General features: G+C 39.4%; 1 protein-coding gene across 2 annotated transcripts in view; it reads right to left on the bottom strand.

Moving 5' to 3' along the window:
* gpm6bb (glycoprotein M6Bb) overlaps nt 1-18,605 on the bottom strand; it is a 31,795-nt gene that overhangs the window by 4,498 nt on the left and 8,692 nt on the right. For both annotated transcript variants that reach the window (XM_088314708.1, XM_088314709.1), the window contains exons 2-6: nt 3,676-3,862; nt 1,990-2,146; nt 886-1,054; nt 583-656; nt 377-442 (exon numbers count right to left, since the gene is read on the bottom strand). In XM_088314708.1, coding sequence (XP_088170834.1) covers nt 377-442; nt 583-656; nt 886-1,054; nt 1,990-2,146; nt 3,676-3,862 — 653 coding nt within the window. The remainder of the gene's footprint in view (nt 1-376; nt 443-582; nt 657-885; nt 1,055-1,989; nt 2,147-3,675; nt 3,863-18,605) is intronic.

Below are 18,605 nucleotides of genomic sequence, written 5' to 3'. Positions count from 1 at the left end.
AAGTATAAAATAGTTCTGGAAGTGCAATAAGAAGTTGAGCTAAACAATAACACTACTTTTTATTTATTTATTTTTTTTAATGGCCATGGCTAATATTTTCCTTTTTAGCTTCAACTTCACGATCGGAAGACTTGTCTTGGTGTTTTATTGGTTAGATTAGATTTGATTTTTGGGGGGGATCAATTTTCTTGAAACTTGACTTGTTCCATTGCCAAGCTTTAATGGTGACAGTGCTTTTCAACTTTTTTTTTGTACAATTTCCTACTAAATTCTCACGAGAGAGCACATTGCTAGCATACTTGCAGATGGATTGCTAGAATGGAATGAGTCGGAACAGCGTTGATACAGAAAACATTTTGAGTCAAGGCTTTCTTACCAGAGCGATCACAGTGGCTCCGGCTCCAGCGCAGGCTACAATGTACAAGTGATATGACAGATAGAACTGAAAAAAAAAAAAAAAAAAAACACATCACCATTATAAGAATGTTCATAAATGAATAACTCCATGACAAATGCTGATTGCAAGCCAATCACAGCACTCCTAACATGTCACATACGTAGAAGATGTGGATTGCGTCTCACCTCGCTGGTGTTGCAGATGTCACCTAGCGTGGATCCACAGGCCTTCCCCGGTGTCGCGTTCCATGGGATGATTCCTGCAATCATAAATGACAAGTTATTGTGAAACTCGCAATTTAACACTTACGTTAACATACTTAAAAGTGTCAGGTTAAAAGTAACCCAAATTGCGTCATCATTGCTCTTGGTGGCCATCGCCACTTGACGTAATGTGGTCATACGAAAGACAGTTTTCGTTAATATTCTAAAACTGGTGCGAGTCTTTTGGGATCGCTCTTAGTTGCCAAGATGTCTGCCACGTCTTACCGTACTGACGGACGTCCACGCAGATGGAGTCGATGTCGGTGAGGTTGAACATGGTCGACTTCATGGTGGCGCAGGTGGACCACATGTTGTAGAAGAGGAAGACGGGCACGGCGGAGAAGCCGAACACGCCGAGCCAGGCCACGCCCAGAATGTAGGTGAGGAACACAAACTGAGGACACACACAGACGTCATATATTCATCGAACGGCGTTATTATTATTTTTTTTGGGTTGTTTATTTTTAAACTCTCTTATTTGTTTAATTTTTGTTTACATGAAACACTTTTTTTCATGACTCAGTTTTTTACATGCTATTTATATAAAATTTTGGCAACAATTGAAATTAACCATTTTTTTAATTATAATGATTAGAATTATAATTATGATAATTTGCTATAACTAATACTGAATATTTTTTTTATAAATTTTTGGAGATAAAAAGTAGGATTCACATTCTTCTGAGAATTATCATGTATATAAATGTTTCGGCGCAGCAAAAATGACATCATTATTATTTGTATTATTATTACTATTAATTATTATAATTATTTTTTTATAGATAGCAGTCATAGTAGTAATAGCAGTGATATATAAAAATAATTTTAAGATTATTAAATGCGTTAGTATTAATTTTCCTAAACATATTAATGATTTTTAAAGGTGTTAGTATTTATATTATTTATTTTTCATTAACAATATCATGAATTACAGATTTTTCTTTCTTTTTTTTCTTTTTAAGAATCAATTCTAAAATAAAATGTATTATTAAGATTCAAAAAAGGAAATAGAGGAAAAAGGACATGCATAAATAAATGAGTCATGAAATGTCATAACGACAAAATATTTGCAATTTAGTGTGTCTGCAGGCTCAGAAGCAACAAAACCAGGTTTGTTCTTGCTCCGACTCCTTCTATCTTGAGTCATCTGATCAGGTTGTAACTTTTATGTGGGATTTTGCTCCCTTGCATCTATAAAAAGAACTGAGATCCTCGACTGTAAGCAACTCTGAGGTGTGCTTGACCTTCCCGCAGTCCATCTTTCCTCCGCACACTCAACAACTCGCAACAATCAGCTGCGACATGCCGACGGGCTGTTCCCAAAAATACCATTCCGCTGATGCAGCGCCCGCAGATGGTGGTCTTGAACTCGCTGTGCAGCTCCTTGACAGCGCTAGTGGTGTAGAAGCCCTCGGCCAGCAGGATGATGCCGTACAGGAAGAAGAATGAGGCGATGCCGTAGATGACGTACTGCATCAGCTGTATTCTGGAAAACGACACGACAACTCACAGCGGCTGCTCACACTTGGTCCAAGTGTGGAGAGACACTTGATGATGATGATGTCTCTGGAGGAGATGGATGAACTTTGCAAAGCAACAGAGGCCCCTAAACCGCCGCGTACACCAAACATGCTCATCCGCTGTCATTCCTCTTTTATTACCGAGGCTAATGGACGCTTTGCAACAAGGTCCATATTAGGATAGCTCTGGTCCAGCATTTGGAAAACAGTGCACTAAAAATAGCCAGAATGAAGTCATTAAAGGGGTTTGCCTTTCATACATTTGGCCTCTTGTGATCCCGGCTGAGGAGCATTACGTCACACACTGCGGATTCAAATACTGACACGCACTTCTAAATCAATTAATTAACCAATCAGGAGTTGAGAAAGAGCCATGAATCTTAATTTGTCATCTTAGCAAGACACTTTGGGGAACGCTACGCTTTCAACTTTGTGGAAACACTTCGGGGATGACACTTCTCCGTTCCAGTATGAAGTAACGCAGCTTTCAAAGAAATTGGTAAATCGGAAATATCCCGGCCATGACCTGATATTTGAGCATGTCGGAGGAAGTCAAGCAAACAACAAAAGATGACTTTTAGACTTGATTTTTTAACTTCATGCAGAGGCTACGGCGCTATATTTAGACACAAGCATCCGTGCAACGGACTTTAACGAATCCATTCGCTATATCACTTAACGCAGCAGGTGAGCATTCATGCAACGGATTGTGACAAATCCATTCTCTAGATCACTTAACCGCATTAAGGTCGCAGGTGAGCTAAAAATCTCATTTTATGTGGTGTGGGAGAATGTGACTCAACCCTGTAACGACCTTTCTGGGGGCAACTACAACAAACAGGAGGTCCTTTTTAAGACCTAACAGTCTAAAAGACCCTCAAAACATTTAACTCAAAATGGTCATAATATTAAAAAATAAAATAAAATAAGTAAATAAATAAATAAAATAATAAATAATAAATAAATAATAAAAAAATAATAAAATAAATTAAATAAATTAAATAAATTAAATAAATTAAATAAATTAAATAAATTAAATAAATACTGGTTTTAATATTTGAATTAGGAATGTATATTTTCCCATGTGTTCACTGACATTGCGTATGAGTTTCACTTATTGAATACAACTGCTAAAACTCTACTCAACTCAGATTTCTTCTAGAGCACTCTAAAAACAACCAGAGCTGAAACAAAGGGCTGTAAGTTATATGCTCCCTCTTATGTTTTTCCAGTTAAGGGACGAGCGGCAGAATCAACTAGCAATGTTTGAGGAGAGACTGGCTGACTCCAAAGTAAAGTTCCAGCCAAACGGTGTTAAAGTCATGATTTCCTGTTTCAAAATGCTGCTGCGTAAAAAAAACAAAAAAACAAAAAAAAAATGCCCATGGTAAACAAAAAAAAATGGAATTGACTAATGCATCAATTTGCCAAACAAATTTTCCCCAAATTCTAACTTACTGACATGCACACAGAGCCTGTGCCTTATTCCACTTACATGTCGGTGAGCATGGCATGATCACTGGCGACCTTGGAGAAGTGACTTTCCAGGATGCTGACGGTTCCCGTGAGCGCCACGTGACCGCAGCCGCAGAAGAGGGCCACGCCGGAGAAGCACAAGATGGTCGCCACCAGCGACGCGTATGGCACACCACCTAAACATTTGATGCAGCACTCGAAGCAACCTGAACACAAAACGAGAGTATAACGCTCAGTAAGAGTGTGTCACTCACGATAGTTTTATCTGCTTTTGTTATAATAATTACAATATGGTTATAACAATGTATTGAAAAAAATTCTTGCTCACGTACAGCATGCGTAAAAAAAAAAGGTTGTTATTGTATTTATTCATTTTGTTTATCTTACAATGTTTTGCTATTTTCTTGCAATTTTTGAAATTTTAAAAAATTTCCACTTGATTTTGTAATAATTAAAAAATATATATTTCACAATAATTATTTGAGTTTATATCCTGTGAAAGGTCTGGTATTTTTTTTTTTATTGTTATTTTTGCATCAACACGAATTAATCTAGTTTGAGTTATCCTACTATCTCAATCTTAATTTCAAAATCTTTTTATTTTGTTTACATTGAACATTCATGAACTTCTGATTATTTAATTGGAATTAACACATTTTTGCTTTCTTTAAATTAATGACAAATTGTGAAAGGTATAAATTAATTCTCAACATAATTAAAATAAATAAATAGAAAATAATGGAAATAAACTGGAGCAACAACCTAGTTTCCAAAGTGGCCTTAAAATGGCTAAATGTCATCCACACCACAAAAAAAAGAACATGGAATCACAGGATTCCAAACCAGCATATTAAAACTAGTTCACTAATTAGTTTACAACAAATGACTGCTGCAGCTTATGAATTAATGTTTTCCATCGAATGTCTGGCATAGCTTAGCCCGGTTTATTAACATGTACTTCACGTCTTTAAAAAATAAAAAAAAAACAAGCTCATCTGGCTTTGCATTCAACACTTCAAAGGCAATAAACGGCCTTGCAGGATTTCATAAAAACACACGTGTCGCCGAAATCGATGGCAGCCCCCATGGTGAGGATGAAGTGACCTACGTGGGCCCCGCCCTCCTCTCTGGTGGTCGCGCCGAGCCGCAATCACACACAAACCAATCGACCGTGCGTATGTGTTTTCCATCTCCTGCGCTTGTGTGTGCGTGACAGGATGTTGTCGTCTTGAACGTCCTGCTTATGTTTGAAAGCGTGCGTGCATCCAAATGCACTAAAGATGCTTCAAGATGACATCATCGATGCGCAACGTTTGCTTCAACCGACCACAACTTTAGATTTTGAGCATGCATGTGATGTTTCTGCTTCCTTCTGCTATTAATTTCCTGATGTTATGCTTGCTTTTTCCAGGAGACTTTGAGGGTTGGAAGCTGATTGGCTGAGTACGTTTAAGCAGATATACAACCACTGGCAGTTGAATTTGACCACTCATCCGGACTGTTTGTGTAGTTCGGGGTGATACTAAAATATTTGTCCCAGGCTGGGAATCAGAGGCGTCTCGGAGGTCTGAAAAGATGTGGGACAAAGTGTTCCGTGCTATTCTGTTTTGCTGGAGCAAACTATCCGACAGGAAATACTAGCAGGGGTAAACATTTGCTTTCTTTGGTGGAGAGCTCAAGGAAGAGCCAGAACTTGCAAATCTGAGGAGGATCTTGCTTTGATTTCTCATTCAATGTGCCACATAGGAATATTATCCATAAGGAAATGGGAATACAAGAATATGTGGAGTCATAGAAACACACACACGAAAAAAAAATTGCGGTGTTATTTTCCGAACACACTGACTGGGTCGCTGTGGATTTAAAACATATTTGGTTAGTTAAGTCCAAGTTTTGTGTTCATTATTTTTAACCTACCCAATTAGACTTTTTTTTTTAAATATTGGTGGTGGTTGGTTTGATCAATGGGTAACATTGAATTTAAACACAGGTTTAAGTCTGGTCCGAGTGTCCTGCCCACCAATTGAAAATGTTTGCATTAAAAGTCGCGTTATTTTTAACCACATAATGGTTGTTTTTAAAATACAATTTTTGTTGAGTTTGTACTACAAGATTCATACCGTTATGGTTTTTTTTTATACTCGCTTACAAGAAAAAATAAAAATAAAAAGAAATATTACAGTAACCAATAAAAACAAAAAAATTCCCAATGAAACATGAAAAAAATAGAAACTTGGATAATTAAATTCAACTACCAAAAAAATGTGATCAAAGTAAACCCCAAAAATAATGAAAATCCATGGCCAGTTGGTAAGTATGATAATTAATTCTGATAAATTACTTAAAACACCACCACCTGTACTCGAATAACGTTTTAGTCACGGTGGCCAGTTTGAGTCTGGAAAAGATAAATGCATACAAATTGTCTCCTGACTTCCCGGGCTATGCCCAGGCAGCCACTTTAGCCCACTTCCCGAACACTCTTTGAATGCCTCTGATGGACACATATAACACGGGGTAAAAGGTGCGAGGGCTCCACACAGGATATTGAGGCCAGCTACAAAGTTATTTGAGTCCTTTTATAGGAGGAAGCGGCACGTCAATCAGAATGAAGCGGAGCTGACTGCACATTGGCTGTGATCCATCAGGCACTCACAATGACAGCGGAATGTGAAGCAAACATCGAGACATGGACGGATATTACTATGGACATTTTATTTAATATCAACTTGGTTTTAAAGATTACCCATTTGCGAGGTGTTTTTTTTAATATGGAAATGCAAAAAATGTGTACCATGTGGAAAACTGAAATAAAGCAATAAGATGTCTGAAATGAATTACTGCAGGTATCGAGTATTTTGTTATTGGGATATTCAAAAATTCTTTCAAACAATTGGGTATTTGGCTAAAAATAATAATTGGTTAAAGAACAATTATACATACAGAAGAAAAAAGAAACACATTTTAGATCACCTTAATATTTTTATTTATGTAATTTTTTTTTTGTTTTTGTTTTTATTTGATTTTTTTTCTATTTTTTGCAGCTTACTATTTCCCTCTCTAGAAACAATAACATTTAAAACAAATCTCTCCCCATAGTTTGGTCTATGAGAGAAAGTGACGTCAAGACCATAATGGCGATTTTGCCAGCGAAAACAACGCACTTGAGTAAACCTGGTTTGTTCAAAAGTGATAAGTAGGAACGTCAACTTTGTCAGGCTGTCGGCATCAAATCTTGTAGAGTAATTTATGTCTATTAAAACCGTCTTTCAAAAGCAGACAACTCTCACCAGCTTGTATGGGGCACTTGAGCGCTGGTTGGCACTAGCGCTGCTAGCTATTAACGTTGCTAGCCGCTAACGTGAAATGCAGACAAAAAGCACCTCATGATACAATGTCAGCCTCATTAAATAGTTTTTTAACACCCTTAATTAAAAATTGAACTTTATTTCAAGACGTTGCCGGAAAAAAATTCAATCTAAAAGTGTGCCAAGGCTCTGATGACCATATATGCTTTTTTTTTAATAATATTGCCTTTATTAGTCCCACAATGGGGAAATTCGAGATTCGAACCCAGGCCTCCTGGGGAGACTGGGTCCTGAACGCGGCGCCTTAGACCACTCGGCCATCCTGGCAGCCACTCGGCCATCTATGGTAAGGTGTATTTTAAAGTTGACATTTTCACCGTATTGGCGGCGTGTTATCGTCAAGCGTAGCATGAACAATTGCTACTGCTGTTAGCTTGACTTCTTCTTCCTGACACTGTATATATAAAAAAGCAAGTACTCAAGACGAAAAAAAATGCAGAGGTACTCGAATTACTCAAAGGCTCATCTACTGTCTATACTAAATGTAAAAATTTGCTGCTGAGTTTTACGTGAAAAAAACTAATAAACTGCTGTTGGATGCAAAAAAATGGCCTCCATTAGCATGGATAAATGTAACCACAAGCCTGTCTTTTATATTCATGAGGTTTCTTACAGATGTGGTCAAAAGCTTTCTACTTGCAGCTACAAAATAGAACAATAGGAATCGTAATAATAAATGCAAAATACATATGGTGAGTGTAAATAAACGTGAACAGTGAACAGTGCCAAATGCATGATTGGAAAGAGGCTGGCTCCAAAATATGCTTCTAACATTTCAAAGAACTTTGAATGGTCTTTCATGTAGTAATATTGCAGTTTTGCATAACGGCAATCACTGAAGTTTTATTGTTTTAAATTTAACACTGGACACCATAGTTTTACACTTGAATGGCAAAAAGTGAGCTTTGTGACGCATTGCCTTTGCATGAACCCAGTATTAGTTAAGTTATATTATGTATAACAGTAAGAAATGTTTAATGTTAATACATTGCAATTCCTTTTTTTTTTTTTTTTCTCATCCAAGTGGTTATTTTGTATTATTTATTATTGGAAATTCGCTTAAAATTTCCAACACGTTGGGGGTGGAGCCGTGTCCAAAATATCACGTTGCCTATACATTTACATTTTTATATATGGTTTCTAATCAGGTTTGACAGCTGACAAATCCCGTAGGCCATAATAAAAATCACGTTGGCAACTTCTTTTTTCCCGCCCTCCGCCTTTGATGACTTTCACATGGTTCAGATCTTGCCGCCGCACAGCCCTCCTGATCGGGTTAGACTTGTGAAGCCGACGGGAATATGAGGAGGAGGAGGAGGAGGGGCAGACGACTTGTTTGTGTTCAGCTTTCTTTTGTCACGCTAGCATCACAAGAAGAGAGATACTTGTGAGTGTCGTTGTGTGAGAAACAAGAAAAAAAAAACGGAGGCAGAGGCCAAGAAGTTTGAAAACAAAGACACGTCTGTGCGCGAGGCTCCGCTCTCCATCACGTCCAGTTCATTCAGAGCTCCACTGAGAACCACGGCAAGGCTTTTTCCGGCCAACCGCTGGGCTCTCACCCGAGTTGAGTGCTTGGCCTCAAGGGACCACTTCACACTTCCCCCAAAAAAGGGTCTCCTAGGAGGAAGGAGGATGGCTAAGAAGGGCATCTTTACTTTTATGTCTTCGCTGAGACATCACACACTAACAATCCTGCACCTGGACCCCCCCCCCTTCTACCCCTCCTCGTAAACCCCCCTCCACTACGCCCATTCATCCATCACCAGCAACCACAACATGACTGTGGCCTGTCATCACCGTAAAGCTGAAATCCTTCCAACAGCTGGGAAGCGTAAATAAAGGGCACCCTCGGAATTAGAACACAATCCAGTCATCCATTTTCTATCGTGCTTGTCCTCATTAGGGTGAGGGGGTGAGCTGGAGCCTTGCTCAGCTGACGGTGAGGTACACCCTGTACTGGTCTCCAGTCAATCGCAATCATATTCCCACTAATGGACAATTTAGAGTTATTCATTTTCAATGGAGAAGAGAAAACCCACACAAGGATGGAGAATGGGATTCAAACCCAGAACCCAAAAATTGTGGAGCTAACCACTAGAGCACCCTCTCATACTGCCTCTATAAATCACATAAAAAAAACAAACAAAGCAAAGAAAAGATGGTTTGATTTAATGTTAATCTCAATTTTGTTCAAATGGAGTGCACAATTTCTTCTGCAACCAACAGAGGCCCTGATCCGAATTGAAGGAAATACCATGCTTTCTTCAGAAGGAACCCAGGGACAGCAAATACAATGAAAACAGCAAGGGGGCAAAAATTGAACCTTGTGGAACACCATACAGCAGTGGAGCAGTCTGGAACTCATTGCAACTAAGGCTAACGCAAAAGGGATTGCCAACCGAAAAGTTCTTCACTATTCTAGACCGCTATCACTTGAAAGAAGAACATCAGGTCAGCTATGAAACCTTGAACTATATCCACGTTTTGGTCAAAACCTTTCTGTCGGACAAGACTGGCACTATCAATTAAAGGAGATAAAAAATGACTATATGCAGAATATCAATGTCACATTCTTGTTCATCATCACTTTGGGTGGGGCAGTTCAATCTCAAGTAACAATGCAAACCTGCTCATGTCTTTAGACACACTTTTAAAACAATACCAACACATTTAAACATCATGCCCAAAGATATACTGTACATAATAAAATTAACCTTTCGCAGATTTCTGTTGGCATAAAAAACAGGATTACATCATAATTTTCAACAAAAATTAGGCTTCCTGAAATACAGTTTTCCTATTTCTGTTGTCGTTCTTCTTTCAAATTCACACCGTGTCAAATTAAACAAGTGTGCCACCATCTAGTGGTCAATAGTGGAATTACAATCAATATAAACGGAAGTTGGGCCAAATTACAGTTATTACATCGGTGAAAAAGCGAGAGCACAAACCCGGAATAGATGGAGGCGTTACTGTACACCATTAAGTTTTTAACACTTAAAATTTAAGATCAAGGACAACATTGGAGGACCACAGAGCTGGTGCTGTGTTTGTATTCCTCGAGAAGTTTGCGGAGCACAAAGTACAGTGTCAACATAAGTAAGTTGTATCTTCATGGAAAATCTTTCTGTTGACTCAGGTTTGCATCCGTATGAGTTTACATTTTTTTCTGTTTTATTACACTGTCATATGAAACATATTTGGATTCACACGTATATAATCCATGAGCCTCCAAAGGCCTGTATCACTGTAAAAAAAAAAAAAAGAAATTACCATCCGCCTTCTAATCTGACGTGTTGCCCTCATTGCTAACAGATGTGTCTGTTTACAGCTCACGATTGTTTGCTGGCGCTCGGAAGGCATAGCTGCCAAAACACTAACATATCTATGAGTCTTATTTTCCACACTCGCTCCACTCTGAGGGCAAGCATTAAAAGAGCCATGATGGCTCTAATGGCCTCCCTCCAGAGACAAGGCCAGTCTGAGTGAGGGAGAAATTTGTCAAAAGTGGCCTCCGTGTTTACTTTGCTGAGACAGCAAGCACCAGTTGTCCAACGATAGCCGATGACTGCACCTCGTCCATCATCAGTTGAGCATTCACAATAAAAACGGATGAATCGCATTGGATGAATCGATTCGGTTATAATGAATGAACAAAAGCATTCCAACAAAATATATGTCTTTGACACACCACATTATTTAAAAAATAAAACACTGACAAGATTTATTCATTGAATTTTTTTCAAGTTTGGCGGGCCGGATTAAAATGTTTAACGGGCCCCACGTGTCCCCCGGGCCGTAGTTTTGTCACGCCTGAAATAAACGCTATCCAATTTTAGTATATATTATGATAATGAGCTTATTATATGATTAGCATTTCCTTGAAGATACAGTACCTTTGTAAAAATATTTCTGTACAAGTTATTTATTTATTTATTTATCTATTAATTTGTTAAGGTAGATAGTTCATGTCCACTGGAAATTTACTGGCATCTGTAAATGTGCATATTTAAATACGAATTCTTCAATGCCACCGCTGAGTTTTACCACACGGGTGAGTGAGTTAATGCTATATTATCCTCTTCAGTGTGCATGGTACTTGTCGCAATCTGTTTGCAAAGACAAGCCATTTATCTTTGTCCTTGGCGCCCCGTCTCATCCACCTCATTAATCACCCGTCCCTCGCAAAAGACCGATTCAAACGCTCCCCGAGGTTTGATTGATCGGATTGTGCGAGCGCTTCTTTGTCATTAAACGTGACGTGACGGGAGAAAGATGACAGCCATCGCCGGGCATTATGCGGGACGATTACCGGCTGAAAACGTCTCACCAGACGTTTCAACAATCACACTGCGGAGGTGGGTCGTGCGCAAGTAGGTAACCATAGAAACGGACTGATTGACGGAGTGTGTTTTGTGAAAGAAAACGGGCATTATTTTCAGTTTTAAATGAAGATGCACTAATATATATGACGTACCATTTAGGAATTGAAGGGTCTCTTGGGTTCAATTCGCACTCAGTGACCGTGTGAATGTAAGTGTGAATGGTTGTCTTTCTCTATTTGTGTCATGCGATGGAGTGGATGGCCTGAAGTCTGGCGATGCTTTGCCAGGCTTGCGGTGTGGAGGGATTTAGGGTTGACTTAAGTACACAGCTTTTCCAGTTTACAATGAGACGAGCGTTTTTACAAAGTAGTTCTGTACCTGGCGTGTTCACAAGCCCATACTCCGAATTCTTGATATTGGGAATCAGCCATTGCCTGCCAACATGGCTGCCACATTGGCACGCATTTTAGCCGTATTTGCTGTTTAAAATGAATTTCAATGCAAATCCATTATGGTGATCAGCTCTTTCAATGTATTTTATTTAGCGATGCCTCAAACATCTTAACAGTCCTTTTCTTCGATAAAAATGTGAAAATGTGCTTTTGATGGAAAAACAATGTCTGTACAATGAATCTCTGTGTAACAATTTTACATTGACAAACCTCTTAAACTATTTGCACACAATTTAGTAGTGGTAGTATTTAGTGGTGTGTGTGCAAGCATGTGCGCCATGAACGTTTAAATACTCTCCTTTATCCGTTCTCTCTTTTGTAACACTCTTGCAACTTGTAATGTGGCCTTTCCGTGTGTCCATTTTTTAGGAGTTTCCATAATGTTGTGACACAGGTGATCTCGTTCAAAAGGGACGCAATGCTGCCATCTGCTGGCCATAGCTAATGTTTCTTTCGCTACTTTCCCACCTTAATAAACCAGAGTTGGCCAAGAATTCTTTCCGCTCGCTCCCATTTAAAAAATATAGTCGCCGTTAATCGACGTCAACGACGCTCCTCGTTAGGATTTCTGTGGTCAACATTTCACATTCCAAAATCCATCCAACCATTCATCCATCTTTTTCAATACCACTTATCCTATTCAGGCTTGGGATTGGAACCTATCCTAGCTGACATTGGGTGAAATCCGGACTACATCCTGTACAGGTTGTCAGTCAACCATTCAAACTCACATTCACACACTCACCGAGTGGGCATTGAACCCGAAATCAGGCGAGTAAACCGCAATGCCATCCAAAATCCTGCAACCTTCGTCCATATGCTTCTGGCCCTAACTCGCGATCACTTGTTCAACGTGTGAAGCAAGTAGGCTGCTCCCAGACTCTTTGAGAGAACAAAGTTGCAACATGAATATCAATGCAGATAGATTCCTGATGGAAGTGGGTGAACCCAAGTAGGACCCCAACTTTGAGCTGTCAAGACGCACCGAGGTTCCCATGTGAGGTCAATCAGAGACGTGTTAGTGATGGATGGCACGTCTCTGCTGCGATCTTCCATCTCATATTTGGGTAAAACAACGAAGAAGTTGAAGAGGAACACAAAGAGGCGACGATGTTTAGACGGCGCACACAAAGCAGCTTGTTAAAAATAACAGACAGGCGAGGGCCGATGGCGAGGGATGACCGGGGCAACGGGGGGAAGAGGATCTTGGCAACCACGCGAAGAGCGGCCCCCGGGGGCATGCTAATGAGAGAAAGGCCTTTCAGCGGGGTGTGGGACGAGTGGGGGCTGGATTGGGGTCTTCTCACGGATACCAGACTTTGGAGAAAAAGGGGGAGCCTCAGGGGTCAGGGAAGCGAACTTAGCAGGGATCCCACAACACAACAACAAATGGCCGCACTAATCTTCCGCCTTTTTTTTTTTCCACAGTCGGCCCTGCTGAACACCGGGAGAGCTGACATCATGCTTGTAAAGACGAGATGCTTCGTTTGAACTCTTTTTACGGTCACATTAAGATGTTTATTGGATCTTTAATTTGGGATAGAAAAAAAATGTAATTGCACCTTAAGTTCAAACACATTTTTTTTTTTGTAGGATTCAAAGTACTGAGAGCAGCACTAATCAGCGCCATCTCCTGCAAACATGGTACACGTATTTGAAATGGGATTGTTTAAGGCATTTACAGGGCGTCCTCAGTTTCGCTTGTGACATACAAGGTTTCATGGTTATGAAGACAATGAATTTGTTGTTTAGTGGCAAAAGAATCTGTGGTCACGCCGCACAAGAGACACTCAATGTGTTTTTCTAGAGGATTATTTATTTATTTATTTGTATATTTATGGCCGAGAAATGTTTTTCATACAAATACTTACTGTCATTATCACATTACTACTCTATTATCGCTATGCCCTCTGACAGACTACAAGTGATCGCAAACGACCATTACAACAGTATAGGAAACTTAATTTATCGTCAATCTCTTTTCTGGCTGCTCAGTAAAATATGAAAAAAACGATATAACTTAAGCATGCAATTACAATATAATGGCAATGCCAAAAAAACAAAACAAATAGCGACTGTTATTTCAACGAACAAAGGTGCACTTGAATGCATCGCACGAACTACAACATGACAAGAAATACGTCTCCAGACCAGTAGGTGGCACTTGTCTAAACTTGTGATTGTTAAATAAATTCAAGAAAACTGTTCAAAGAAAATGTTTGACGTTCACCAATTTTATAATGAGTATCTTATCCTCTTCATTCCTCAAATGTGTTTTGCTTTTCCTTTCTTTTCTTTTTTTGCTACGCCATTTTGGTAGACTGGCTCTGGTGTGCTTCATTTACGTGCCAGCGCAAATCTGGTTTAGCATGTCGGTGCACAGGGTTGAGACATTCAACAATTTGGTAACAGAAAGTAATCTGCGTTCATTGTAAAATCCACAGCGTTCGCGGAAGAAAAGTGCCCGGTGTCAGTTCCCAGTATAATACGGCTATGTTGACAAAAATAATAAATAAAAAGAATAGAATGCATACTGGAAAGAAACCAGTAGCCTCTGAAAGAAAGTCACTCTTTTGAAATCCAGCTGTGCCATCAATGAATATAAAAGCTCGACTGTGAAATTCAAGCTTCGACATAACACGGCTTTGCATTTGATATCGGCACAGCTTTTGAGTAGATAACCGGGGGGGTGAACATCGGCACGTCCATTATGAGGCAGAGAAATAAATACGTAAGTCGGACGAGTTTAGGCACCAAACACTAAAAAAGAGAATGTAGTCTAAATTTGATTTATAAAGAGAGCATGTGTCACGGTAATTAATAGAAAGTGTGTATCGCAATTGGGAGAAAACATAACACGGTTCCTGGAGTGAAAAAAGCCACAACAGCGGGCAGAGAATGACTTCATAAATGTTTTATGATCTGGAACGAAATTTCAATTTCAATTTAGTTTGGAATGTAACGAGAAGCAAAACAAGTTTGAGTTAAGTAATTCTAGCCAAGGGTGAGAGTTGCACACTCAGGACTTCATCTGAATGAGGATGAAGGCCTAATAGTGAATTCCTCATTGTGGCTTTCACACAGCGAGTTTGAGTGCAGTGAATGCTGCTTAGTCGCGCACAAAAGACTTGCACCCTCAGTTCGCAGGCAGTCGGTTTGTTGCCATTCAGCATGTCGTGACAAACGCAAAATGAACCAAGAAGCATTGAGGGTGTGGTCCACTGGCGGTGGCCCACTGGTAAAAATTGTGTAGTAAAGTGACACAGTTCCAAACATCATTCACTGTCTGCCTCCAATCAAAGTCATTGATTGGTTAAATAAAAAGCGCAGGACAAAAAGTCATTCGAGCGATCCGTTTGTTTTACTGACCCACTTATCGCAGACAAGTTCAATATGTGAAAAACAGCAACACAACGGTGGGTTAGCCTTTCATTTCAGGTTATAATGAGCAACAAAGCGATCTTGATTGAGTTGAGAGGTTCCGTGTCTGATAAAGTGACATTTTATCTGCGCAAGAAGAAATAAGAGTAAAGAGGAGAAACCATGAGGAGTTGATTTATATGAATCCTCATGCCTCTACGGGGCTCAGCGAAAAGAGAAATGCATCCTTCTCCGCTTGAATGCCTTCAAAGGCACTTTTGCAACGCATTTTACGTTCACATCGCATGGCTGTAAATAATCCGATGACTCGGGTTGTTTCAAAGCAGTCAGAAACTTACCAAACTGCCAGAAGCTGAACTCCAACCAGTTACTTTACAGTTGTATACAGTATGCTGTATGCATAGCAGGGTTATAATAGTTTGGGAGTTTTATATTTTATATTGTTTAAAACGTTTCATTTCATTATTTATATTTATATTTATATTTATATTTATATTTATATTTATATTTATATTTATATTTATATTTATATTTATATTTATATTTATATTTATTATATTTATTATATTTATTATATTTATTATATTTATTATATTTATTTGTTTTTATTTAATTTTTTAATTTAAATTTTTTAACAAAAAAAAAAAGTCACCAATGCGCTCAAACCACAACCAGCTCAACTGTCAATCATGTGTCATTTCCAAGACCTGGCAAAATGGGTGCATTTATTTTGTAGGTTTGTCTAGCTTGCTCACTGCATGTCACAATGATGCCAATAACGGCTGGTTAAGGTGCTCAAGTTCTCAAATAGCGAGAGAGGAGCGAACACCATGCTCTGTTTTAGCCACGCCCACAAATCAGTCTAATGGTATCGCTCCACAATTGAGTGCGACTACAAATCTTTAAATTCACTTTACAGGGTCGTGAAAGTTGCGCGCAGATCAGGTTGCGACACAAGTGGGTTCACATGTGTTTGGGGTACTAAAGTACTCCTACAGAGCCATTTTGCTGCATTTAAGTAGTAGTTTGCTCCTCAAATTTCAACCTTTTCCTGCTGCTATAACGAGCCTTTAACCAAACAATGGCCAAGAACAGTGCCTGACTCAGCACCATTTTAATTGCATGTTTGTGTTTGCGTCTTATTAGGTCTGGGAACGGTCTACTGCCATGTTTTCCTTCAGTCGTTTTTCCCCCCCCAAAAAATAGTGAATATGTTGGCTCATCCACAGGCGTTGTGGTTTTGGCTCGTGTCACGTGAAAAGCAAAAGACAAATGTTACTGTAAAGCACGCTTGGAAAGATGTAGCAGAGGGCAAACTCACAATTTTTTTATATTAACTGACTCATTTAAAAGAGTCTTTTGCATTGCTCATTGCATGAATAGTCTTTGTACTTTTTTCATGTGCAAACATAAAATTCTGCTTCCCTCCATGCTACAGAGAGCTCATCTTACAAAAACTGACCCCAAAAAATTTTATTGTGAAAAATGTAGAGTACCTCTTTTTTCCACTCAGGATAATGGAGGATAACATGCTTGCTTTGTTTCCAATTCATATTGATTTTACATTACAGAAAAGTGTGATGCCAAATATTCACACACACACTACTGAGAGGTGCCATAATGGGGAAAAAAGATTAGAAACTCAAACATAGTGTCACATTTTGGTCAATTTATGTATTTTGCTTTTTAACTATATAAGGTAAACTAATATAACCGCATAAAATAATCATTAAAAATAAATAAAGATTTTTTTTAACACATAAATATTCTTTATTACCAATATATTTATTTTTATTTTATTTTTTTAATTTTGGGGGTTATTTAAGTCACCATTATTTATTTGAACTAAAAACCATAAATGATACATGAATTTGAAATTACATTTAAAAATGATAAAGCATGTTTGTTTGTTTCCGTCATTGCATGATATGCCGCATGTCTTAAAGCGTTCCCTGACAACAAATCCCATCCCGTGCGGTTAATCCCTTACATGCACCTACGCCACTGCCATAAGCATCTTTATATTTAGCGCAGAACAACAGCCAATCAGCAGGCTTGAGTGACAACGTATTCATCTTGTCCTAGCGGCTTAGTCAAATTAGCTGAACAAAAATCACAACCAAAGATATTTTCCGCTTTAAAGCTGAAAAACATGTTAGTGGACCGATATCTGTTATCCCGTAACATGTTCGTGCACGGTGAACCGTCATTCACCCCTTACTGATTATTACCACGAAGCACGTGCAGTCCTTTGCCAAACGCTACAACACACACGCTGAGTGCACGTTCACAGATGACAGAATAAACTGATGTGGGCTTCTTCTGGACCAGTGGAATCAGAACTGGATCGCACTCCCAATGTCAGTAAGCACATCCATGCCAAAACTGTTAACAAAAGTGAGAAAATAATTGTGGGCGGCGGTATGTGTGTTCATTTGCTTGGCTACTTCCTGGTTCAACGAATATGGCATAAAATGAGACTCTACCATTTGGGGATTTGGGGACCATATCATATTTAATTCTGCGTTGGAGCAAACTGTGAAAATAAAACAAAATGAGTTCCTTTCATAATAATCAAAAGTGGTGAACTGTCGCAGCTTGATTGAGATGTATCTTGAAGGACCAAAATTTGCATTATTGTTGCCATGGGAACCAGGCAACATCATTCACTCCATATGAGCATTTCCTCAACTCAAACATTCTCACAGTCCAGCTGCTCGCTTTGACACACACACACCAATGCACCCCCACGCACACGCACACACAATAGACATAATGACCGGAGTGGTTGTGGGGTGTCGTGTGGTGTTTCCCATGAACAGAGCCCTCCCTCATGGGATCTCTTTCGGCTATTGTCCTCAGCCTCACGCCGACAACCTCTCACCCCTGACCCAACACTTGGCCCCGTCTCAAACCCTCCTGGACACCACCACTGCCCCCATTCCTCACAAACTACTACAGCAAAGTGGCTCAACAGACCTCTTTAATTCAATTATTGGGCCAGAAGTTGCGCAAAACCCGCATCCTGGTTTTGGATCCTAGCAGGCCAGAAAACATAAACCTGAATCTGACGCTAACTCGCCCAGCCGGACCCAGACGAGGGCAAAGGGGATCCTAACAAGTGGCCAATGGACGCTTCTGGCTGTGTACACTTGAGTGACCTCCTGTGAGAGTGGGTCAATCCATGGCCTTATTGCTTTAAGCGCTGACAGGCAGCCAGCCGTCCAAAAGCATCCAGTGTGCAAAGGCAAAGCCATTTGGGACTCCATCCTCTGGGGTAGTAATGCAGACTTTCAACTTTCGCTGTGCGCACAAAGTGCAGGAGCAACACAGATCAACACTGACAGCTGTACTTCGCAATTACATTCATAATAATAATGTGATGATAGTTAGATGTTAAATTGACGATATTTCTTAAACATA

Source organism: Idiotropiscis lumnitzeri, chromosome 14 (genome assembly GCF_059441095.1).
Source record: "Idiotropiscis lumnitzeri isolate Australia: NSW breed Sydney's pygmy pipehorse chromosome 14, RoL_Ilum_1.0, whole genome shotgun sequence".
NCBI classification, from domain to species: Eukaryota; Metazoa; Chordata; class Actinopteri; order Syngnathiformes; family Syngnathidae; genus Idiotropiscis; species Idiotropiscis lumnitzeri.
Note: the sequence above shows the minus strand (reverse complement) of the source record. Positions and strands in the feature narration are given on the sequence as shown.